This window comes from Sinocyclocheilus rhinocerous, unplaced genomic scaffold (assembly GCF_001515625.1).
Source record: "Sinocyclocheilus rhinocerous isolate Xijiao unplaced genomic scaffold, SAMN03320098_v1.1 scaffold203, whole genome shotgun sequence".
Lineage (NCBI taxonomy): Eukaryota > Metazoa > Chordata > Actinopteri > Cypriniformes > Cyprinidae > Sinocyclocheilus > Sinocyclocheilus rhinocerous.
The window spans coordinates 187,518-209,382 of NW_015644353.1; the positions used below are offsets into that span (position 1 = coordinate 187,518).

Genomic DNA, 21,865 nt, shown 5'->3' on the forward strand with positions numbered 1-21,865 from the left:
ATATATATATATATATATATATATGTAAAGTGTTACAAAAATGATCTAGGGTTGTATGATATTCTCCCCAGTCTGAAAAAAATCATCTAATGAAACGAAGAAGAAAAACTCATTGTTGCTGCAAAAACCTTGATAAACATTCTAACTAGAGCTCAGGGAAACAAAGAACCTAATATAAGAGCACTTTATCAGAAGATATGACCCCTTTAATGTCGTGACACTCCCATTATAGTGCAGAATAATAGACGACACGGCTCAGTTTCTGGAAGAACTAGGTCCAGTCATCATTAACAAAGTTTCCTTTCATGCTCCGCAGGGGATTCTGGGTTCTGGGTTTGCCTTGAAAGTTCAGGAACAGCATCGGCAGAAACATTTCGAGAAGCGCAGAAATCCAGCTGCCGGCCTAATTCAGGTACAACACGCCTCGTCTCAACGTCCCAGATACGCTCAGTGTTGCCCGATCTGGTTAGCTGGGAAAATAACACTGACTTTGTTGAACAAGTGAGAAACTGAGAGCTCTGAAAAGGTCTGATAGCCTCAAAAAATCAAATGTATCACGGTTTACACAACAATATTGGGCAGCACAACTGTTTTCGACATTGATAATAATCAGAAATGTTTCTTGAGCAGCAAATCAGCATATTAGAATGATTTCTGAAGATCATGTGACACTGAAGACTGGAGTAATGATGCTGAAAATTCAGCTTTGATCACAGAAATAAATTACATTTTAACAGATATTCACATAGAAAACAGTTATTTTAAATTGTAATAATATTTCACAATTTTACAGTTTTTACTGTATTTTTGATCTTCTTCCAAAAACATAAAAATCTATCTGATCTCATACTGAGCCCAAAAAATTATGATGAGCAAATGAATTTTTTGTTGTAATTTGAGCAAACCTCCCTAAACAAACCAAACTACCAAGTCTGTGTTATTAAATGTACAGCTCACGTGTCATTATTTTGTCCTTGTATGAAATGTAATTTTTAGGTGAATTATCTAATGCATGTTATATTTTAATATGACTCTGTTTAATGCCATCTTTCAGAATGCCTGGAGGTTTTACGCCACAAACCTGAATCGCACGGATCTCTATTCGACGTGGGACTATTACGAGAGGACTGTATCGGTGCCCATGTACAGGTACATGTACTTCTGCACACATTTCCATCCCCCATCCCCCCTCTCTCTCTATCCCAGCATTCCTCTGGGAGTCAGATGAGATCTCCTCAGACGTCTCTGCATCGATCTGCTCACTGACCTTTGAGGCTGTTTTTATGCAGATTGTGAAGGTCAACAGAGCTGTCCACACACTCCCTCCCTTCATACCTATGGCATGTTTTATTCATGCATCACGCTTTGATTTCGAATGTCGAATCAGCAGGGTATGCATGTGATGTTGCGTGTCATATGTAATGTGTTGCATCAGCTAATGCTGCTTTTGAGTCATAAAATAGAGTATATGAACATAAAAGCTTTAGAATCACGTGTTTATGATGTGCTTCGTGCAATACAATACACCACCACTGTTATTGATGAACATGTAGCATCTATTGCACTGAATGCATTGGAGGTTAAGAAACAAAGACTTTGATTTTCTTTTATTCATCATGGATGCATTAAATTGATCAAAAGTGACAGTAAAGACATTTATAACGTTATTATTATTTTTTTTTCAAGTTAAGGCTGTCCTTTTGAACTTTCTATTCATCAAAGAATCCATGGTTTCCACAAAAATATTGGGCAGCACAACTGTTCTCAACATTGATAATAATCAGAAATGTTTCTTGAGCAGCAAATCAGCATATTAGAATGATATCTGAAGGATCATGTGACACTGAAGACTGGAGTAATGATGCTGAAAATTCAGCTGCGCATCACAGAAATAAATTAAGTTTAACTATATATTCACATAGAAAACAGCTATTTTAAATTGTAATCATATTTCAAAATTTTTACTGTTTTCATTGAATTTGTATTAAATTAATTGAGCCAAAAATTCAGAGCAAAAAATCTTTCAAAAACATAAAAATCTTTCTGATCTACTGAGCCAAAACAAATTTGTGCGAAGGATGAGCAAATTAATCTCTTATTTGTTTTTGTTTGTTAAGTCAGGCATTTCTATTATTAGTGCTCATATTTCATGTTAGACCAAACAGTGTTATTTGTTAGTGATTTGAACAAACCTCCCAGAGTATTTGGTGCATTATAAACTTCAGGTTTACTTCTCTGTAGTCAGCATATACCTTTTTCTTTCTGTCTTTTTCTGTCTGTTTAAAAAGTTATTATATTGTGCACGAGATTGTAGGTGTTTCATGGACGTTGTTTGTGTGCAAATATTTTGCCAGTCCATGCATGTCCACATCAATGAAGACATTATTTATGTGTGCGTGTGTGCGTGTGTGTGTGTGTGTGTGTGTGTGTGCGTGTGCGTGTGTGTGTGTGTGAGTGTGTATTAGTTTGACCTTATTTGTGTGCAGACAGATGTGTGGCATTTAATAAGCCAAATGCACATGAATACATCCGCCCACGTTTAAAAAAAAAAAAACACTGAAACACATGTTGTGAAGAGAATTAATCTCTATAGGAAACACTTTATTTTAACCTTCATTAACTTAAATTTGGGCTTAAATATTGTTTTTATTGTAAATATAATAATTTATAGTGTAAAAGCAAAGTTAATGACAGGCTCTTGAATTAATGAAAATTTAATGCACACTCAAGGTGGTTATGCAATGCAAAATTACTCATATTTATGTGTGTTTCAAGACGTTTTTCAGATGTATTCAGGGTTTTATGAAATAAACATGGAATTACTTTCATAGCCCAGCAATCATAATAAATTAATCAACAACCTTGAAATGGGTCAACCAATCAGAATGTGTAAAATGGTAACATGCGATCCTATTATGCATTTTACCAAATCAGGTAAAACTCCTGGGTGAATATCAACTTGTCCAGTGATGTTTTATAACTTTTCATATCATTTTCAGTAGTTTTTGAGTGTGCTTGACACAATTACTTTTTCCTAACATCATAGCTAAACCATCTGCAAACCCTCAGTCTCTAACTTCTATACTCTTCCACCCTTCACAGTCAGAAAGTGAGCCTGAAAGAGCGTGTGTTCTCCAGCCCGAGAAACTCCGCGAACAAAGGGAAGAACTCTCCTCAGGGCCAGCAGCCCCTGCGACGCTCTCCCAGTGCCGACAACAGCATCGAGTACAGTCCCTCCAAAGTACCCAAGAGCATCAGCTTCGGCGACCGCAGTCGAGCCAGACAGGCCTTCCGCCTCAAAGGCGCCGCGTCTCGCCAGAACTCAGAAGGTGAGGGAAAGCAACCCGTTCCTGTGCGCTTATTCGGTGTTGCCTTCTGTATCTGTCCGCTTTGGTCGTGGTTTGGTAGTTGTAGAATGTTACATTTGTTACAGTTGTTACAGAATGTTTCATACACAGAATGTTACAGAATGGTAGCTGTAGAATGTTATATTTCTTACAGTTGTTACAGATTGTTACATACACAGAATGTTACAGAATGGTAGTTGTAGATTGTTATATTTGTTACGATTGTTACAGAATGTTACAGAATGGTAGTTTAGAATGTTGTAGATTCAAATGCAACAAGTAACAATCATGAAGTGCAAGATCATCATTATAGTTTGTATATTTGAAGTTGCAGTAGATACAACGTGAATACTAGTGCCTTGAGACACAGGAACTCTCCAGGTCAGGCAATCCAGATGGGTCGGGCTCCCATTCAACCGCTTAAAACCAAAGCACCATATTCAGTCAAACTAACCAGCTTCAGTCACAGCACAACTACCAGTCTGCAAATATGCTTTGAATTTGGTTTTGGCTATGATTAACACTTTCCTTATCTTACATGCTTTATAAAAATAGTATTTTATTGATTTTTTTGCCGTCAATTGAGCAATATTACTATATGGACAAAAGTATTGTGACTCCCCCAGGTTTGACTACTTTAGTAATTTCCATGAGTACGAATCTTAATGTTTAAGCATATAATGATATTCTAGGGAATTGTGTGCTTCTAATTTTATAGCAACAGTTTAGACACGACCCTTTTCTATTCTAACATGACAATACCTCTGTGTATAAGGCAAGGTTCAAAAAGAAATGATTGATTCAGTCAGTGTGGAAGAACTTGACTGGTCTGCATGAGCCAAAAACTCATCACCAATGACTTGTACATATGGGTCGAGTCATTTTAAACACTTCCAAAACTGTTGCAACAGAGATGGAAATACAATTTTTAAATACATGAATTATGTTTTCCATCTTTGTAGCCACCGTTTTGGAAGTGCCTTTTCTGTTCTAAAGAAGGGGGTGTCTCAATACTTTTGTCTATGTAGTGTATGTACAAGTCATTGGTGTTTGGTGATGAGTTTTTGGCTCAAGGTCTGCATTTAAAGTCACACATTTATTTTTGAACCTTGCCTTATACACAGAGGCCAAACTGTTGCTATAAAATTAGAAGCACACAATTCCCTAGAATTTCAGTATATGCTTTAACATTAAGATTTGTACTCATGGAAATTACTAAAATAGTCAAACCTGGTCATTAGAAGGGGGTGTCCCAATACTTTGACCATACACTTAAAAATAAAGGTGCTTAAAAGGTTCTTCACAGCGATGCCATAGAAGAACCATTTTTGGTTCCACAAAGAAGCATTCAGTCAAAGGTTCTTTAAAGAACCATCTCTTTCTTACCTTTTTATAATCTGAAGAACCTTCTTTTGCCACAAAGAACCTTTTGTGAAACAGAAAGGTTCTTCAGATGTTAAAGGTTCTTTATGGAACCATTCAGACAAAAAAGGTTCTTCTATGGCATCATGAAGCACCTTTATTTTTAAGAGTGTATAGTGTTTCAACATGTGATTTCATTAGTCCAGTTTAATTCCTTTGTGTTTTAATTAGCTTTCATTCAAGGTAAAGCTCAAGGGTCTCTTGACTAAAGCGCTCACTGTTATACAGCATGCTAAATGTATTTATTAATTTATTTTGCCCATTTAAAGCTACAGTATGTAAGATTTTCCGTTCTTGAATGACTGCATATCTCTCAAGACTGCTGGGATGAATTTAAAGAGAGACTCAATTGAGGATTTTTATGGCGTTATAGCACAGCATGAGTAGTATTATTGTTGTTGAAACTCTTTTCATTAGTTTTGAAGGTCAAATGTATCACTATTTAAGGATTCAGCTGTCATTGGGACAAATCCGCTTAAAAGGCCACCAGCAATCAGTCAGCTAAAGTTCATCAGCCAGTTATGTCAAATGTGATCGTCTGATCATCATGAAATTTAGACATATGTGCATACATGTCTTTAAGAGGCAGTGTACCAAATTTTGTGTATTCAACCACTAGGTGGTGCTGTAATAAGCAAATGTATCTAACTCAAGAACCATATGGGGTCACAATACAATTTTCAATTTCCTGAAAAACCTACTTTTCAAACTCAACCTAGGTCTTTCATTCTGTTTAACATTAAGTTTTCTTACAAAAAAAGTTAATCGGGTAATTTTAAAATATCTGATTGTTCGGCACACTTAAGTCAATACAATTTTCCAACCCGATCTCATGAAAGTGCGTATAAATAGTACGCCAAATAAAAACGAAAACTCGTGGTATTGATACGCAAAAATGGACTTTGATGTGTATATGCTACGCTATATGATGACGTATATGCTATATGATGGGTAGGTTTAGGGTTGTGGGGTAGATGCGTATCATATGTACGCGAAAACTGCGTATCATCTGCACGCCAACAAATTTCGTATCATATGCACGCGAAAACTGCGTATTATATGCACGCCAAACACATGCGTATCATATGCACGCCAAAGTCCATTTTTGCGTATCAATACCACGAGTTTTCGTTTTTATTTGGCATACTATTTATACGCATTTTCATGAGACTGGACTGCAATTTTCAGGTGCATTATTAGTCCATATTGACTAATAATCCTGTATAATGTTAATGCAATGTGCAAACTTAACAAATTTTGGTGCACAAGGACACCAGGACAATCTTAACAGATGCTCCAAATTTCATGAAATTGCGCCTAGAAATGCTATAACTAGGAAGCTTCGTATCTCTCCACAACCCCCTTTTGATTAAGGAAGCTGATTAAAAATTGGTTTGTTTGGATCCAGTTCATTTCTCCTTCTATACGGAGTACATCACAGTGGTCTGAGAATATGCCAGTCTGTAAAGTCTTACCTGCTTTAAATGCTGGACTGTCCACTCTTCTTTCTGTTTGATTTTGAACAATGAAAAAATATTAGTTACAAATCTGATGTGTTCTTCTGTTAAAATGCTTGCATGTTTAAGATACCTTTGAAAACCTTTAGCATGATGAACTGTTTTTTTTATGCTCTAAATTGACATCTTTTTTAGTTAGTACTTTTATTTTTACATTTTATTTTACATGTGAATCCTTTTTTAAAAAAGGAAAAAGGGTACGGCTGATTAGTCAATGTTATCAATCTAATATTGTTACTTAAGTCCCATAGCCTGTGAAATATATTCAATGTCCTAAAACATGCATATATTTATAATAATTGGTTTCTGGCTACAAATTTGCCATTTTAGCTACAAAACTGAAGTCAAATTACATTCAAATCCAATCAAAGTCCTAGTACATTCCAGAAACACAACATTTCATATTGCACTTGTGTTTTTTTTACACTGATCTGCATGAGATATTTTGTGATGCAACTAAACCGTCTATATTTCATGTTGTGTATTTTTAAAGATTTTTTTTCATTAATGTTCTTTTATGAGTGATGGGTTTCTTTAATAGTAACAGTATATTAATGATTTTTCCCTTCTTTTCTCATTTTAGTTTTGTTTTTAGAAACGTCTAGCAATTTCGACTAGTCATGCTGTACTTCTTTTTAGTACTGATGCTGTGAAGTTCATGAAATATCCTGCTGTCATCTATAAATTGCTATCAAGGTATCAGATGGTTAGCGTATTATAAATGCAATGCAGAGAAAACCTTGTGATTGCAAGTCCACCTGATGTCTTGTTAGTGTGCAGAATTCAATTTGCATCTTCACTTGAATGTCATTTCATTGTATTTAAAAACTGACACTCTTTGAGTATTTCACTTCATGCAAGAAAGAGTGTGAATCATTTCTCTGAAGGTGAATCATTTATTTGAAGCACTGAAGCTTTGGATAGCTTCACAACAAAATCTTGTTTTAGAACTAAATCTGGTTCACCTTCAGAGAATTTACAAGTTTCAGAAAATTCTGAATGTATTTTATTTTTCATTATTATGACCATTGTTCCTTGAAGTTATAGATTTTAAGCAGGTCTGTTTTGTTGTTGTTTTTGTAACTGTATTACCATCTCTCCTCCCCGAACTATCGCAGCAATTGAAGGGTTAATCAGTAAGAGATTATCAAACAGGAGCTCGTTTTTACCAACCCTAGAACTAGTGCTAGAGGATGGCTGCAAACTTTGCTCTTTTACCTGCATGTGAGGAGAACTAGTTAGTCCTGAGGAGGAAAAGACCACAGAGCTGTGGAACAACTAGTCAACCTCATTAAACTGGTGTCAGACCGTCATTATTCACTCGAGGGTCTGGAGCCGGACGGTTGTTTTAAAGCTCTGTGGTTTATTTGGCATAATAAGCACAGGTAGATTTATTTGTACACACCTGTCCTGTGCCAGATGGTCTGTGCTAGCTTATGGGAACACGGGAGAAAGACGCCGTGACCCAAAATGGCAAATGCAATCAGCGTTTTGCATAAGAAAATAGGCTGGTTAGTCTTATTTAAAGGGACAGTTCACCCTAAAAATGAAAATTAGCTGTTAGTTTAATCCCCCTCAGGCCTCCAAGATGTAGGTGCCTTTTTTCTTCAGTAGAACAGTAAAGAAGATTTTTAGCTAAAATCGTGCTCCATGGTGATTCGTAAAATGCACGTCAGTGGCTACCCCTTTTTTTTTTTTTTTTCAAGGAACATAAAATTAGTCCCCATGGCTCCTGATGATGTATTGAGGTCTTGTGAAGAGAAATGATCGGTCTGTGCAAAAACACTGAACATTATTTACAACATTATAACCTGTCATAGGCGCCGAAAAACATGAGATAGTCTCCGTTCATTTTAACCAATAAGAAATAGATTGCATGCTTTTACGACTTTATTCAAATTTTTGTGTTTGTGCCATTGACTGCTCTACTGAAGAAAAAAAGTCGCCTACATCTTGGACAGCCTGAGGATGAGTAAACTAACAGCAAATGTTCAGTTTTGGTTGAACTATCCCTCTAAGTGTTAATGACTCTAAATCAGTGGTTCTCAACAGGTGAGAGTCGTGACCCAAAAGTTAGTTACAGATCTGTTTTGATAAAGAAAATATGACCTGTATAACATTAAATGCTGGTTCCAGGTTTGGCATTGTGTTGGGTGTTCAACATAAAATCAGTTGGGAGCCGCTGCTTTAAGATTCAAGGTAGTTTAGAATCCAGTCCACTGAGTCCAGCACTGAGGTATCACTGGTTAAGTACAAGTTTCATCAATTACCAATGCTCTAGAAAATCATTTAAAACAGTCAATTAAATTGAAGAAGGCATTTCATTATGGCCATTAACATATTTGACAGTTGCCTCAGTGCTTTATTAACTCACTCATAGTCAAATACTTCATTAAATAATGTCCTTTGACAAAAATGTGCCAGTATTTCTACAAAGTCAGTGTGATGAAAGAATTATTTGTTTATTTGCATGTATTTGCAAAAGTTCATTGCTGTTTGTTTTTACAGCAGCCTCAAAAAAAAAAACAAAAAAAAACAGTTTGGACTTAAGTTACACTTAAACGTGTTTGAATGTCACTGCATTAGATACAAAATATCAAATCTGCACAATTTTGCAAGTTTTTTTTTTTTTTTACTTTATAACTTGATGCTTGATGGAGTTGTAGTTCATTAAATTAACTATGAACACGTTTAACTAACGTTTAACAAACACAAACACTTCGCACTGTAAAAAATATGTATTTTTCAAAGTACATTATTGAAGTGTGTTTTATCAGAAAATATTATCATCATTTTTTTAATTAATTGAAATTTGCTATCAATTTTCTATAAATTCCAGTGTCCTTATCTATCTATCTATCTATCTATCTATATTTGTTTGTTTGTTTGTTTGTTTATTTATCATTTTAAACCAGCTAGTATTAGTGAAATTTGCTAGCAATTTCTGAGTTTTTTGTGTCCTTATGTATTTATTTACTTTTTTTTTTTTTATCATTCTAAACCGACTTATTTAACATGTTCAATTTAAATAGCACTTGATTAGATATTTTATTATCTGACTCAGTGATGTATATTCAGTTTAACTGTTTAAGCGCGCAGATGAGTTTTGGGGTCACCGTATGGCTTTGTTATTCTTTGGGCCACAGTTGTCTTGGATTTCTCCAGTGATGCCCGTCTCGTAGCTTTATAAAGATGGCATTGCACTGACCAGTCTGGGGTGGGACTGAGCTAGTTAACCGAGTTAACGGCTGTAGCTCTGCTAAGTTTAGGTTTTTGGATGGTTTAGGGGGTTTGTGCACTAACTCCAGAGTCCTGCTGTCCGTGTTGTGTTTTTTAGAAGCCAGCCTTCCCGGAGAAGACATTGTTGATGACAATAAGAGCTGCCATTGTGAGTTTGTCCCTCAGGATTTAACGCCGGGACTAAAAGTTACCATCAGGGCCGTGTGGTAAGCAAAGATGAGACAGGCAGCATCCATCAGACGTGTAATATTATTGATAAAACTACAGCAGTCTGCATCACATAATATTACCTCATAAACTCAGTCTTTCCTGTGTTACATTCAGTCTTTCGAATCCTTCGTTACATTCACACTTTCATTGCTCAGATCACGCCAGCGACTCTTATGCATGAGATATTTTGAATATTGAAGGTCAGTATCGAACCTGAAAAAATAGATGAGTGTCTGGGACTCAGCTATGAAGTAAATCTCACAAAAACATGTTCAGGTCATGTTTTACTGTAAGATTAAAAGTAAAAATCCTAATGGTTCAGGGTTATTGTAGTTTACTAAAACCACAAAATAACATTTTATTTACTTAAATAAAATCAAATAATAATATATGTTTTATTATTTTAATTATTGTAACTTATTTTATATATTTTATGTTCATTTGACTTATTTTATTTTTTCATTTTATTTCTCACTTTTATTTAAATTAGCTTGATTAGCTAAAATAACTAAAACTAAAGCTGAAATAAAAATGTATAAAAATACTATTATAGTTTTTTATGAATACTTTGAAATAGTTTTTATCATTTAGTCATTTTGCTGTGTGCTTTTGTCATTTTTATTAGTTTTTGTTTTATTTAAATATGGCTTAACGTAACCATATAACCATATAGTTTTTATTTATTTTCATTTCAGTTTTTTTAGTACATAAAATTAAACTAAATGAAAATGAGAAATGTTGCCTTGGCAACTAGATGAAATACAATAAGTACAATTAAAAAAATAATAAATTCTTAACTATTTTATTTTATTTCAAGTAATAAACTAGCCAAAATCAAATTATTCTTTTTTAATATTTTATTTCAGTTATTTATTTATTTTTATTAATATTTTTCATGGTTTTAGTACTATAAATAGGTCATCAAAACATATTTTCTTGTTTCTTTCTTTATATTTTTGGGTGAAATATGACCTGGACATGTTCTCGAAAGCTTCACTGAGATTCAGCCTTTGTTTTTGTGTAAAGTGTTAAGCGTGATGATGTGTGTGATTGTTTGTCCCTGCAGCATCATGAGGTTCATGGTGTCCAAGCGAAAGTTTAAAGAGAGTCTGCGGCCGTATGACGTGATGGACGTGATCGAGCAGTATTCGGCCGGACATCTGGACATGTTGGCGCGCATTAAAAATCTGCAGTCCAGGCAAGAGATGCAGCTGCTTCTCTTTCTCTCTTCTCTTCACACACTCCTCACACCGTCGGACATGACCGTGACGCTTGACTCATACACACTAGACAGTGTTGTGTTGTGTTGTGTTTTGCATGGCTCAGTGTCCTAAACGTCTCTCACTGGTTTGATGTTCATATCCGTCGGAATCAGAACTATCCTCACATGTATGTATATGATACCCAAAAACCGCCTCGAACGCTGTCTTCAGTGGCTTTTGTGTGTTTAAATGCCTCCTCTGAGAAACATTATCTACATTTTCATTTATTAAGATACAATATCATGATATTTTAGCAGTTCAGAGCAGCATATGTGGGTCAATAATGACGTGGGACTCATTTTTATTAAATTAATATATTAATTTATTTGAAAATAAATAAAAAGGCAGTTCATACTTTGATGTAGGATTTAGTTTGAAACCATTTTCACTCAGAAATTCACAAATAGTAAGAAATGGCAAGTAAAACATTGAATTAAATGTGAAATTTTGAAAATTTGATATTCACGATTCAGACATTCATATTTGTACAAATATTTTTACCTTGTAAAAAATAAAAATGTTTAAAGAAATGTTTAAGATTTGTACACTCAAGATGGAATGAAAATATTTTATCATATTTTATTAGATAAAATATTTAAGCATGAAAGATTTTGTTATTTTATGGCATGTAAAAAATTATAAATTTTTCATATATTCAAATCTGACATTAAAACAGCAAAAAAAGATGTAAAGATGTAAGATATAATAAAATGACTCTGTTTAATTAGATAAAATGTTTAAATATGAAATATTTTATTATTTATTAATGCATATTAAATGCATTTTAAATTATAATATTTGTTTAATATTTTTTAAGTTATTAATTGAAAGTTTGGTTGAAAATAATATTAAAGCTTCTCAATGCCATATAAAACCAACACATTTTTATACATATGTTTAAAAATATGTTTTATATAATGAAAAATTTTAAATATTTTAGGTAAAATATTTAAAGCTGAAATATTTTGTTGTTTTATTCTAAATTGTATTATTATTTATTAATATTTTTCTTGCTATTTTTTGAGTTATTAAATGAATGTTTGGTTGAAAAAAATAGTATTAAAGTTCATCAAAACCATCAGTTCTGTTCATACACTCTAAAAAAATGCTGGGTTAAATACAACCCAGTGCTGGGTAAAAACAGCACTTTTCAGTGTACATAAACTGCTGCCTACCTACTAATCCAACACAGTCCCATCCATCTTGTTTTAGGCCAGTCCTCCTGTATGTATGAATAAATGAATGTGGTTATGATTTGACATGTGAATATATTCCTGCTTATAAACAAGCACACATTTTGAAAACATTACTGGCATACTTTCATCACATGTTGATCGCTTACAGCAAGTGCGAGAGCTTTTCACGGTGATGTCTGGAATATATTTGGAGGGTTTGTTGTTGTTGTTGGTTTGGGTTTGCGCCGCTCGTGTCACGTCATTCTGCATTCTGCTGTCCTCTACTCTATTTGCTTTGCCAGGTTAGATATGATATTGGGTCCTCCGGGTCCCGGCACCCCTCGCCAAAAGAAGTGTTCAACCAAAGGAACCACAGAGTCGCCCCAGTTGTCTTCTAGGTTAGGATCCCGGGCCTGCGTTAGATCTCTCTCGCTCCAGAGACCAACCAAGAAACCTGCTTCTGCTTCAGACTACATGGCTAGTAGAAACTGAGCTACCTAAACAAACTAGTCTATTACTGCATCAAGCCTGAACGCTCCGGGCGGCTTCTGATAATCAGCTCCTAATTCACTTCATGACCTTTGTTTGCTGTGACCGAAGTGTTTTGTAGAGACGTTTAGTCGAGGGGAACCAAATACCACATTTCGGTGAGTTACTAGTCATGTAGCTGAACTAAAACTGGTTAAGCTAGTTTGCCTGCACCACGCTGTGTGGAAATTAAGAGTTGCGGCAGCAAGAAGCAGCAAATGGAGATGCACATCTCTGAATGGTCTTTCCTTTCATTTAGCATCACTGTTTTTGCGTATGCATGTCGGCATGGCGTTTTTTCAGGCATGCCACTTTTTTTTTTTTCTGTTTTCTTCATGCTTGATTCCCACCGATCTTTTTTTTAAAGCAGCCAAACAACACATCTGATGGTGTCTCGGATCAGAGGCACCCCTGCTAGTGTAGTCCATCAGCTTTGGATAATGTGTCAAATGTGCGGCTAATACTGCAATATGCAACTAAAGACGTGATTTCACTTCGACACATTGTTCAAAAGTGGCAAATATCAACAGAAAACGTCCGTCTGGAGGGCCTGACTCTTTCTGTCCAATCATATGTGTCTGTCTGCGTGTGGACACGCCCCCTCATTATCATATCCCTCCCTCTGCATGCATTCATTGATTTCCCACACTGCTTTGTGCTTTAAGATAGAATACATGGTGTATTATTTCTTAAAGTTAAGAATTTATACATCTTTCATATGAATGTTGTTTTATTCTAACAGTTCAGACATATAGCAATGTGATAAATGAACATGTAAGAGAAATATTGATGTGATGCATTTAGAACAAAACAAAATATATCAAATAAATGTTATTGTAAATATACAGTATATATAAAATTATATTAATATTAAATATATATATATAATTTTTAAATCTACAATTTAAAAGAAAATATGGTGTATTTAACAATTGGTGAATATGAAAAAATGTGTTTCTGTGTTTATCCATGTTTAATGTGTAATGAATCACTGGTTGGCATATTTTCTTCTAAAACTGTTTTTTTTTTTTTTTGCAGAAAACGCTTATAGTTTGACTCTGATGAGTTATGAAGTTTTTATTCTAGATGTTTCATGTCTGTAATTGATTGTTAGAGTGGATCAGATTGTTGGTCGGGGTCCTTCAGTAACAGACAAGGATCGTCCTAAAGGAACCACGGATGCAGAACTGCCAGAAGATCCCAGTATGATGGGACGGCTTGGGAAAGTGGAGAAACAGGTCAGTCACACACCTGTTTGCGGATTGATTGATATATACATTATTTAATGTTCAATTTTGCTACTGATATAAAGAAAGAAATACATTTAAAATGATTCTTTATATGACATTTTGAATTCACTCGCGGGAGAAACTTAATTTTAAAAGCATGTTATAGAACATTAAGAGGTTGTTTCCAAAATAAGTTATATAAAAATAAAAACTAAATACAGTATCGTATGTTTAAACTTGTTTCTGAATAACTCAATTATTGAACTAATTAAGTAAATTTGTCTAATATGATTATACTAGTACATTACATAAACGTATACAAACAAATGTGTTTTTCCTTTTTTTAAATGTTAAGTATAATGTTTATTTATCAAATTATTTTTAATCATAATTATAATGTGTTGTTATATATTGAATAATGTTTTTAATTATAACTAAAATGTGTATTTTATGTATTAAATAGTTTTAATAATAACCAAAATGTTTATTTTATGTATTGAATTATTTTATCATAACTTGAAGGTTTAATTTATGCATTAAATACATTTTAATCATAATTAATATGTTAATGTATTGAATTAGCTTTTAATCATAACAAAAATGTTTATGTATTAAAATTGCTTCCATTTTTTTTTTTTTTTTGGACACTCTTTGAGAGATTTACTAGGCTATTATATTTATTATATATACTAAACAGGGCAAATTAGCGAGAGAGCGCAATTCCAAAACAGCGTGGAAATTTCTGCGGGTGATTTACTAACAACGCGCAAATTAAAGAACACAGACGCAATCTCATTTACATATCGACCAACGCAATATACCAAGAGCAGCGCAAATTTCCTTCTTTTTTAGGTGATGTCAATGGAGAGGAAGCTGGATTTTCTGGTCAACATCTACATCCAGCGCATGGGCATCCCGCAGTCTGAGACAGATGCTTACTTCGCCTCTAAGGAGCCGGACCCGGCGCCGCCGTACCACAGTCCGGTGGAGCACATGGAGAAGAGCGGCTCCATCACCAAAATCATCCGCTCCAACAGCTCAGCAGGCCAGAAGAATTTTGACCCGCCGCCGTCGACCTGCGTCAACCACCACTGCCCGCCCTCCACATCTTGGCACCTTCACAGCCGCCCCGAACCCACGCAAGGAACGTCACCCACGGGCGACCCGTCGCTAGTGCGCATCCCGCCGCCTCCGGCCCATGAGCGCTCATCCGCCGGCCACAACGGAGGCGCTCGCGGGGCTGGACAGCATCATGCGTCGCGGCGCGAAGATGGACGCCCGCTGGCTCTTTCCAAGCAGCAGGCCGGAGCCGAGAGCGACACGTCCATATCCATCCCCTCGGTGGACCACGAGGAACTGGAGCGCTCCTTCAGCGGCTTCAGCATCTCGCAGTCCAAAGAGAACCTGGACTTCCTCAACAACGCCTACTTCAGCGGCGTGTCGCGCTGCACTAAAGTCAGGCCGTACATCGCAGAGGGCGAGTCGGACACGGACTCCGATCTGTGCGCCCCGTCGCCACACTCCGCCACTGGAGACGGTGCCTATGCGGACAGAGGATGGTCCGGCCCGAAATAGACCTCGCGAATCCGGGATTCGACCAGATTCTGGAGCCAAACACGCGCCAGACTGCATTTGCGTGTTTAAAAAGCAGCGTTTTTCTTCGGCTCCTCGGGCGGAAGAAATGGTGGAAATGGCAAGACGCAGTGAAGATGCAATGCAGTGGCTTCCGCGAGCCGAGCACTTACTTATCCATAGGCTCATGTCTGGAGAAGGACGGATTTTAACGTGAAAGACGTTGGGAGAGTCTTTAGCATTTAATTTGTGACCCTGGACCACAAAACCAGTCATAAGGGTCATTTTTTTTAAATTGAGATTTATACATCACCTGAAATTCGAATAAATAAGCTTTCCATTGATGTATGGTTTGTTAGGATAGAACAATAACTTACTTATCCATCGGCTCATGTCTGGAGAAGGACGGATTTTAACGTGAAAGACGCTGGGAGAGTCTTTAGCATTTCATTTGTGACCCTGGACCACAAAACCAGTCATAAGGGTCATTTTGTCACATATGTGGTGCGTTTGCTTCTTTAAGAACGTCTCACTGATTTCACATCGTCAGCTGGTTAAAGGGATCGTTCACTCAAAAATCTCGCAAACATCCTGTCGTTATTTACTCACCCTCATGTCGCACCAAACGGTATGACTTGCTTTCTTCTGTGCAACACAAAAGAAGAAGTCTTTTTCAAACAAGGACAGTTTTTGCATCTGTCAAGCTCCAAAAGGACCAAAACTACACAAAAGCACAATAAAAATATCATGAAGGTACATTTATACATTTGGCAGATGCTTTTATCCAGTGCAACATTGCATTCAAGTAGGGCTGCATGATAATGGTTAAACAGTTAATCACAATTATACTGCTCAAAGAATACAGTCACGATTAATAATAATTTCATTTTATTTATTTACTTTTTACATTTAATCAAAATTATTGTACTCGGACATAAGCACAAACCAAGAGAATGTCAACTCACATAATTCCCATACAGCAAAAATATGAAAAGAAAATCAAATAAAATGTTGAAATATATTTCAAAATATAAAAGAAATGTCCAAAAAATATATTTGGTAAAATATAACTTTATTAAAAGCATTTAAAAATATATTTTGCCCTCCATATATTTCAATCCATTCACATACAGTACAGGTGCATCTCAATAAATTAGAATGTCGTGGAAAAGTTCATTTATTTCAGTAATTCAACTCAAATTGTGAAACTCGTGTATTAAATAAATTCAATGCACACAGACTGAAGTAGTTTAAGTCTTTGGTTCTTTTAATTGTGATGATTTTGGCTCACATATGTTGATCACAATATTCCCTTAATTAATTACCACAGTTAGGAAATTCACTTCAAGTACATATGAAATATAAAATATCACTTTCTCTCAAGTTTACAGTTTTTTATTACTCCCTGAATTAATAATTTGCATGTCAATAAATTAGGAACATTTAGTAAGATTGTATGTTTAAAGTTAATTTCATACTGCAAATTAACAGCTTCTTGAAATAATGATGAAAATAAGCCTATTTTCTGCCAATATTTTTCTTTTCTTAAAGATACTAAACCTTCCAAAGCAATTTCTAAAACTATTTCTGTAACAACAAAAGTATCCGTTTAATAATATAATATGTCTGCTTGTTACGTCACGATCATTCGACATAAAAAATCATCTCATTTTCTAAAACATGCCATCAGAAAACATGAGGGCCAGATGTAGTATAAAGTTGAACATGAACTAATCATTTAGTTAGTTTGTTAGTTAATTGAATCTCACTCATGAAACAGGGAAAAATACTCTTTTCAATGCACTAATTTACTGAGAGCACATGAGAAATGCACCGTGTCGTTTTGCCTTGTTCTGATGTAATTGATGTTCTGTTGCCTTCTATAGTTTGTTTTATTGGTTGAAACCATACTGAACATAAATGTCTGTATCGAGACCGGACAGCTGACTGGATTTAATGTATGTTTCCTGCAGAAATCATCCATATGTGTTAAACAGCACTTCACACATGCAGACTGCACATCTCCAAAGAGGATAGCTCGTTTACATCATCCGTCTTCCGTATCATTCGCCGCAGTCTTTCTCTAACGCTCCCTTTAATGCTTGTGCTGGACAGATGGGGGAGACCGGGGCTAGTTGTCACACGGTGACTTATTTATTTACAGACAAAATTCTAAAAGTCTTGATTACAAAACGCTGTTGCTCAGGAAAAATAGTTAATTTACGTTCATGCATTTGGAAAATGCTTTTATCCGAGGAGAATTACATTGCATGCAACGTTTACATTTTATCAGTTCATGCATTTGCTGAAAAATCAAACTTATGAAAACAATTGGTGTAGAATTGAACACTTTTCACTCAGAAATTGCTAGTAAATTTCACAATAATTGGCAAGTTGCATTGAATTAAATGTGACATTTGGAAGTAGAAAGACTGAAATAGTATTCTCTTGTAAAAAATACTCCAATAACAGCACTTGAAAAATCATTTTTACAGTGTATATGGGGCATGTTGTGACACTACTACAAAGGGAACCTCCTTCTGATAGTGGTTAAAAATACATTTGTTTGAAATATGTAATGCTATCTAAATAAAAAAAAACACAGCAACAAACCAACAAACACAAAAATAGCTAGAGAAAAACCATTGGTGTGTAGGCTATTTTCACTTTTTACTTAAAACCCTTTTTGCCATGTGACAACTAGCCCCGGCCTCCCCGATTTGAATGCAAAATGCTTAAAATTCAGCAAAAGCAGCAGAATTAAGTACTGGATTAATATAACATACAATAATTACATAATGTACAGTCAGAATACCGTGGTAAATGACCACTGAACATCATTTACCCTAACAGAGACATATAGATGTAAGTCATTGGTTCAGTTGGGTCATGTGGCAGTTCTGAAGCTGAAAATCACTTACAAAAAAGTACTACGTCAATACCCTGGTATTCTTTGAAGTACCTTGGCGTACCCTCATATGGTATTCTCTGCCATCACTGTACTACGGTAACACCACAGTACTTGTTTGTAAGGGACAGTTGAGTTCTGCACATTCAGTCCCAGTGAATCTGTAACAGTGGTTTGAGTTGAACATCGTCACAGCTGCCTTGCTTGATTTCACTTTGTTTTCCAAAGAATCTACTGTATTTTGCTAAATTGCCTTTTATAACGCTGTCGGTTTTGTTCCTGTTGTGTGTAAATGTTTACTGGAGGTCAGTTTGGTCCTGAAATGCTTGTGAATGTATTTCTAAATGCTGTCATTTTGTTTTCACTGTACAGACTCCCAACTTTCACATACTTTGTAGATCTACACAAACAGCTTCTGCGGCGCGAGAATCTGTCAGACAGGTTTGCGATATCTGAAAGGACGAGTAAACAAGTAAATCTTTGCTTTAGATGCATTTGTTAACTGCATATGTGGTATTAGTGATTCTGCACTTCTAGGATTTTTAATTAGTTTAACCAGCAGGACTCACGCGGTCAGTTAGCATCACCAGAATGGCCAGCACTAACCAGCATACACTTGGCTGGGAAAAGTCATGATCTTTTTAACAAAAAAAGTTGCTAGTCTTGCTTTTACTCCCAAAATGTAATCAAGATGACCAAAAGTTTTGCTTTTTGAATGTTAAACGCTTAGAAATCTTAGCTTGGCACTTCTCAGAAACCAGGTTGACCGCATTATTCGTCATCTATGGAAGCCCGTTTCTGCCATGAAATAAAAAATAAGAAAGGTAATTGTGACTTTTTATTTCATAATTCTGATTTTATATCTCATAATTTTTTGTTTATTATGAGTTTATATTTCATATTTCTGAGTTTGTCTCATAATCCTGAGTTTATATCTCATACTTCTGAGTTTATATCTTGTAATTCTGAGTTTTATATCTCATAATTCTGAGTTTATATCTAGCAATTCTGAGTTGAGTTTATATCTCATAATTCTGAGTTTTATATCTTATAATTCTGAGTTTGTCTCATAATCCTGAGTTTATATCTCATAATTCTGAGTTTATATCTTGTAATTCTGAGTTTATATCTTGTAATTCTGAGTTTATATCTTGTAATTCTGAGTTTATATCTTGTAATTCTGAGTTTATATATCATAATTCTGAGTTTATCTCGTAATTCTGAGTTTATATCTCATAATTCTGTTTATATCTCATAATTCTGAGTTTATATCATAATTCTTAGTTTGTCTCACACTTCTAATCTTATATCTCATAATTCTAAGTTTGTCTCGCAATTCTGATCGAGTTTATATCTTGTAATTCGAGTTTATATCATAATTATTAGTTTATATCTCTCAATTCTGAGTTGAGTTTATATCTCATAATTCTGAGTTTATCTTGTAATTCTGAGTTTGTCTCGTAATTCTGAGTTTATATCTCATAATTCTGTTTATATCTCGTAATTCTGAGTTTATATCTTGTAATTCTGAGTTTATATATCATAATTCTGAGTTTATATATCATAATTCTGAGTTTATCTCGTAATTCTGAGTTTATATCTCATAATTCTGTTTATATCTCATAATTCTGAGTTTATATCATAATTCTGAGTTTGTCTCACACTTCTAATCTTATATCTCATAATTCTAAGTTTGTCTCGCAATTCTGATCGATTTTATATCTTGTAATTCTGAGTTTATATCATATTATGAATTTATATCTCTAAATTCTGAGTTGAGTTTATATCTCATAATTCCGAGTTTATCTTGTAATTCTGAGTTTATATCAATTATGAGTTTATATCTCATAATTCTGAGTTTGTCTCGTAATTCTGAGTTTATATCATGATTTCGTTTTTTCTCAGAATTGTGAGTAAAAAAGATATAAATTTAGAATTACAAGAAAGTCAGAATTCTGAGTTTATATCTCATAATTCTTTGTTTCTCGTAATTTTGAGTTTATGTCTCACAATTTGGACTTTTCCTCTCAGAATTGTGATATAAAAAGTCACATTTTCCTTTTTATTTGTTATTTCCGTGGCGGAAATGGCTTTCTCTAGAAGAGTGCATGAATCCAGCAGAAGGAAAGTTTGTGATACTACACGGCCCGCGCATGTCACAAATCCTCCAAGCCTTAAGTTTCTTGTCTATGTGTGGTAAGTGACACTTATGCGATTCACATTGACAGAAATGTTGTTTTACAGCTAACACACACATAATGGCTTTAGCTAATGTCATTTTATCATCATACCTATGTTTACTCGACAGTCTCGGATCAAATCCATGATTGTTGTTTTTCACAAATGATGAGCACTGTTGTCTTTTATTTTTCTTCTCAAGAAAAGTAAATGCTTGCCGGCATGTTTTGAACCGCTGAATGCCATATCTATATAGCTTTTGATTATTATGTAGCATATCCGTCGTGTAGTCACTCAGATCCATGAGCTCATGGGCAAATGTACAATAAACTTTGTATATCATAATGTTCAAATGCTGCTGTCGTTCGTGTTCATCTAATGATGTTTTACATAACTAACGAAGGGCTTCAAACAGTTCAAATGAGTTTACATAGTGCTTTTCACAATACAAATCATGCAGATTTGGCAAAAAAAAAAAGAATAGTGGCTTACTAACGGAATATAGGCTTTATAGTTTAATTAGTTTTTATATTATATGTTGATGATGTAATATAGAGATTATAAGAAGTGCTGGCTAGTAACTGATTACATGTAATCTGGATTACATAATCAGATTCCAAAAATAAAGTACTTGTAATTAGATTACATTAGATTTTTAAAGGCTCATAGTCAGATTAGAGCACTTTTTTATGGATTACATGATTACATTATTTACACAATGGCAGTAAATTATTAATAACTTTTAAAATTTCTTTTAAAATTTCCCTTTCTAAATGGACCTACCACTAATAAACAGTTTGGGAAACCCTGCGCTAATGTTTAATGCATTTCATGATGTTGATAATAAAGAATGTTTCTTTTTTTTCCCCCAATAAATTACACAATAATTTCATTCAATTCTATGTGATAAATGAGTTAGGTCAAAAGTAATCTAAAAGTGATGATTTTGAATATTTTCAATCAGAAAATACTGTCAACAGCCAGAAAGAAAATACATTTTCACCATGTTTTTAGGTATACTATTTTATATAAATCCGGCAAATGATGTATGAACAAAAAAAACTCTGTAAAACATTTAGAATATAGGTAGGAATAAGTGCTGCGATTCACATTGACAGAAATGTTGTTTTACAGCTAACACACACATAATGGCTTTAGCTAATGTCATTTTATCATCATACCTATGTTTACTCGACAGTCTCGGATCAAATCCATGATTGTTGTTTTTCACAAATGATGAGCACTGTTGTCTTTTATTTTTCTTCTCAAGAAAAGTA

General features: G+C 34.7%; 1 protein-coding gene across 1 annotated transcript in view; it reads left to right on the forward strand.

Annotated features, from left to right (window-relative positions):
• Nucleotides 1-15,640, forward strand: part of LOC107758168 (potassium voltage-gated channel subfamily KQT member 2-like) — a 39,804-nt gene extending 24,164 nt beyond the window's left edge. The window contains exons 6-12 of the mRNA XM_016575843.1: nt 233-412; nt 1,055-1,149; nt 3,103-3,329; nt 9,624-9,732; nt 10,803-10,934; nt 13,816-13,939; nt 14,783-15,640. Coding sequence (XP_016431329.1) covers nt 233-412; nt 1,055-1,149; nt 3,103-3,329; nt 9,624-9,732; nt 10,803-10,934; nt 13,816-13,939; nt 14,783-15,505 — 1,590 coding nt within the window. The 3' untranslated portion in view covers nt 15,506-15,640. The remainder of the gene's footprint in view (nt 1-232; nt 413-1,054; nt 1,150-3,102; nt 3,330-9,623; nt 9,733-10,802; nt 10,935-13,815; nt 13,940-14,782) is intronic.
• The last annotated feature ends 6,225 nt before the right edge of the window (nt 15,641-21,865 follow it).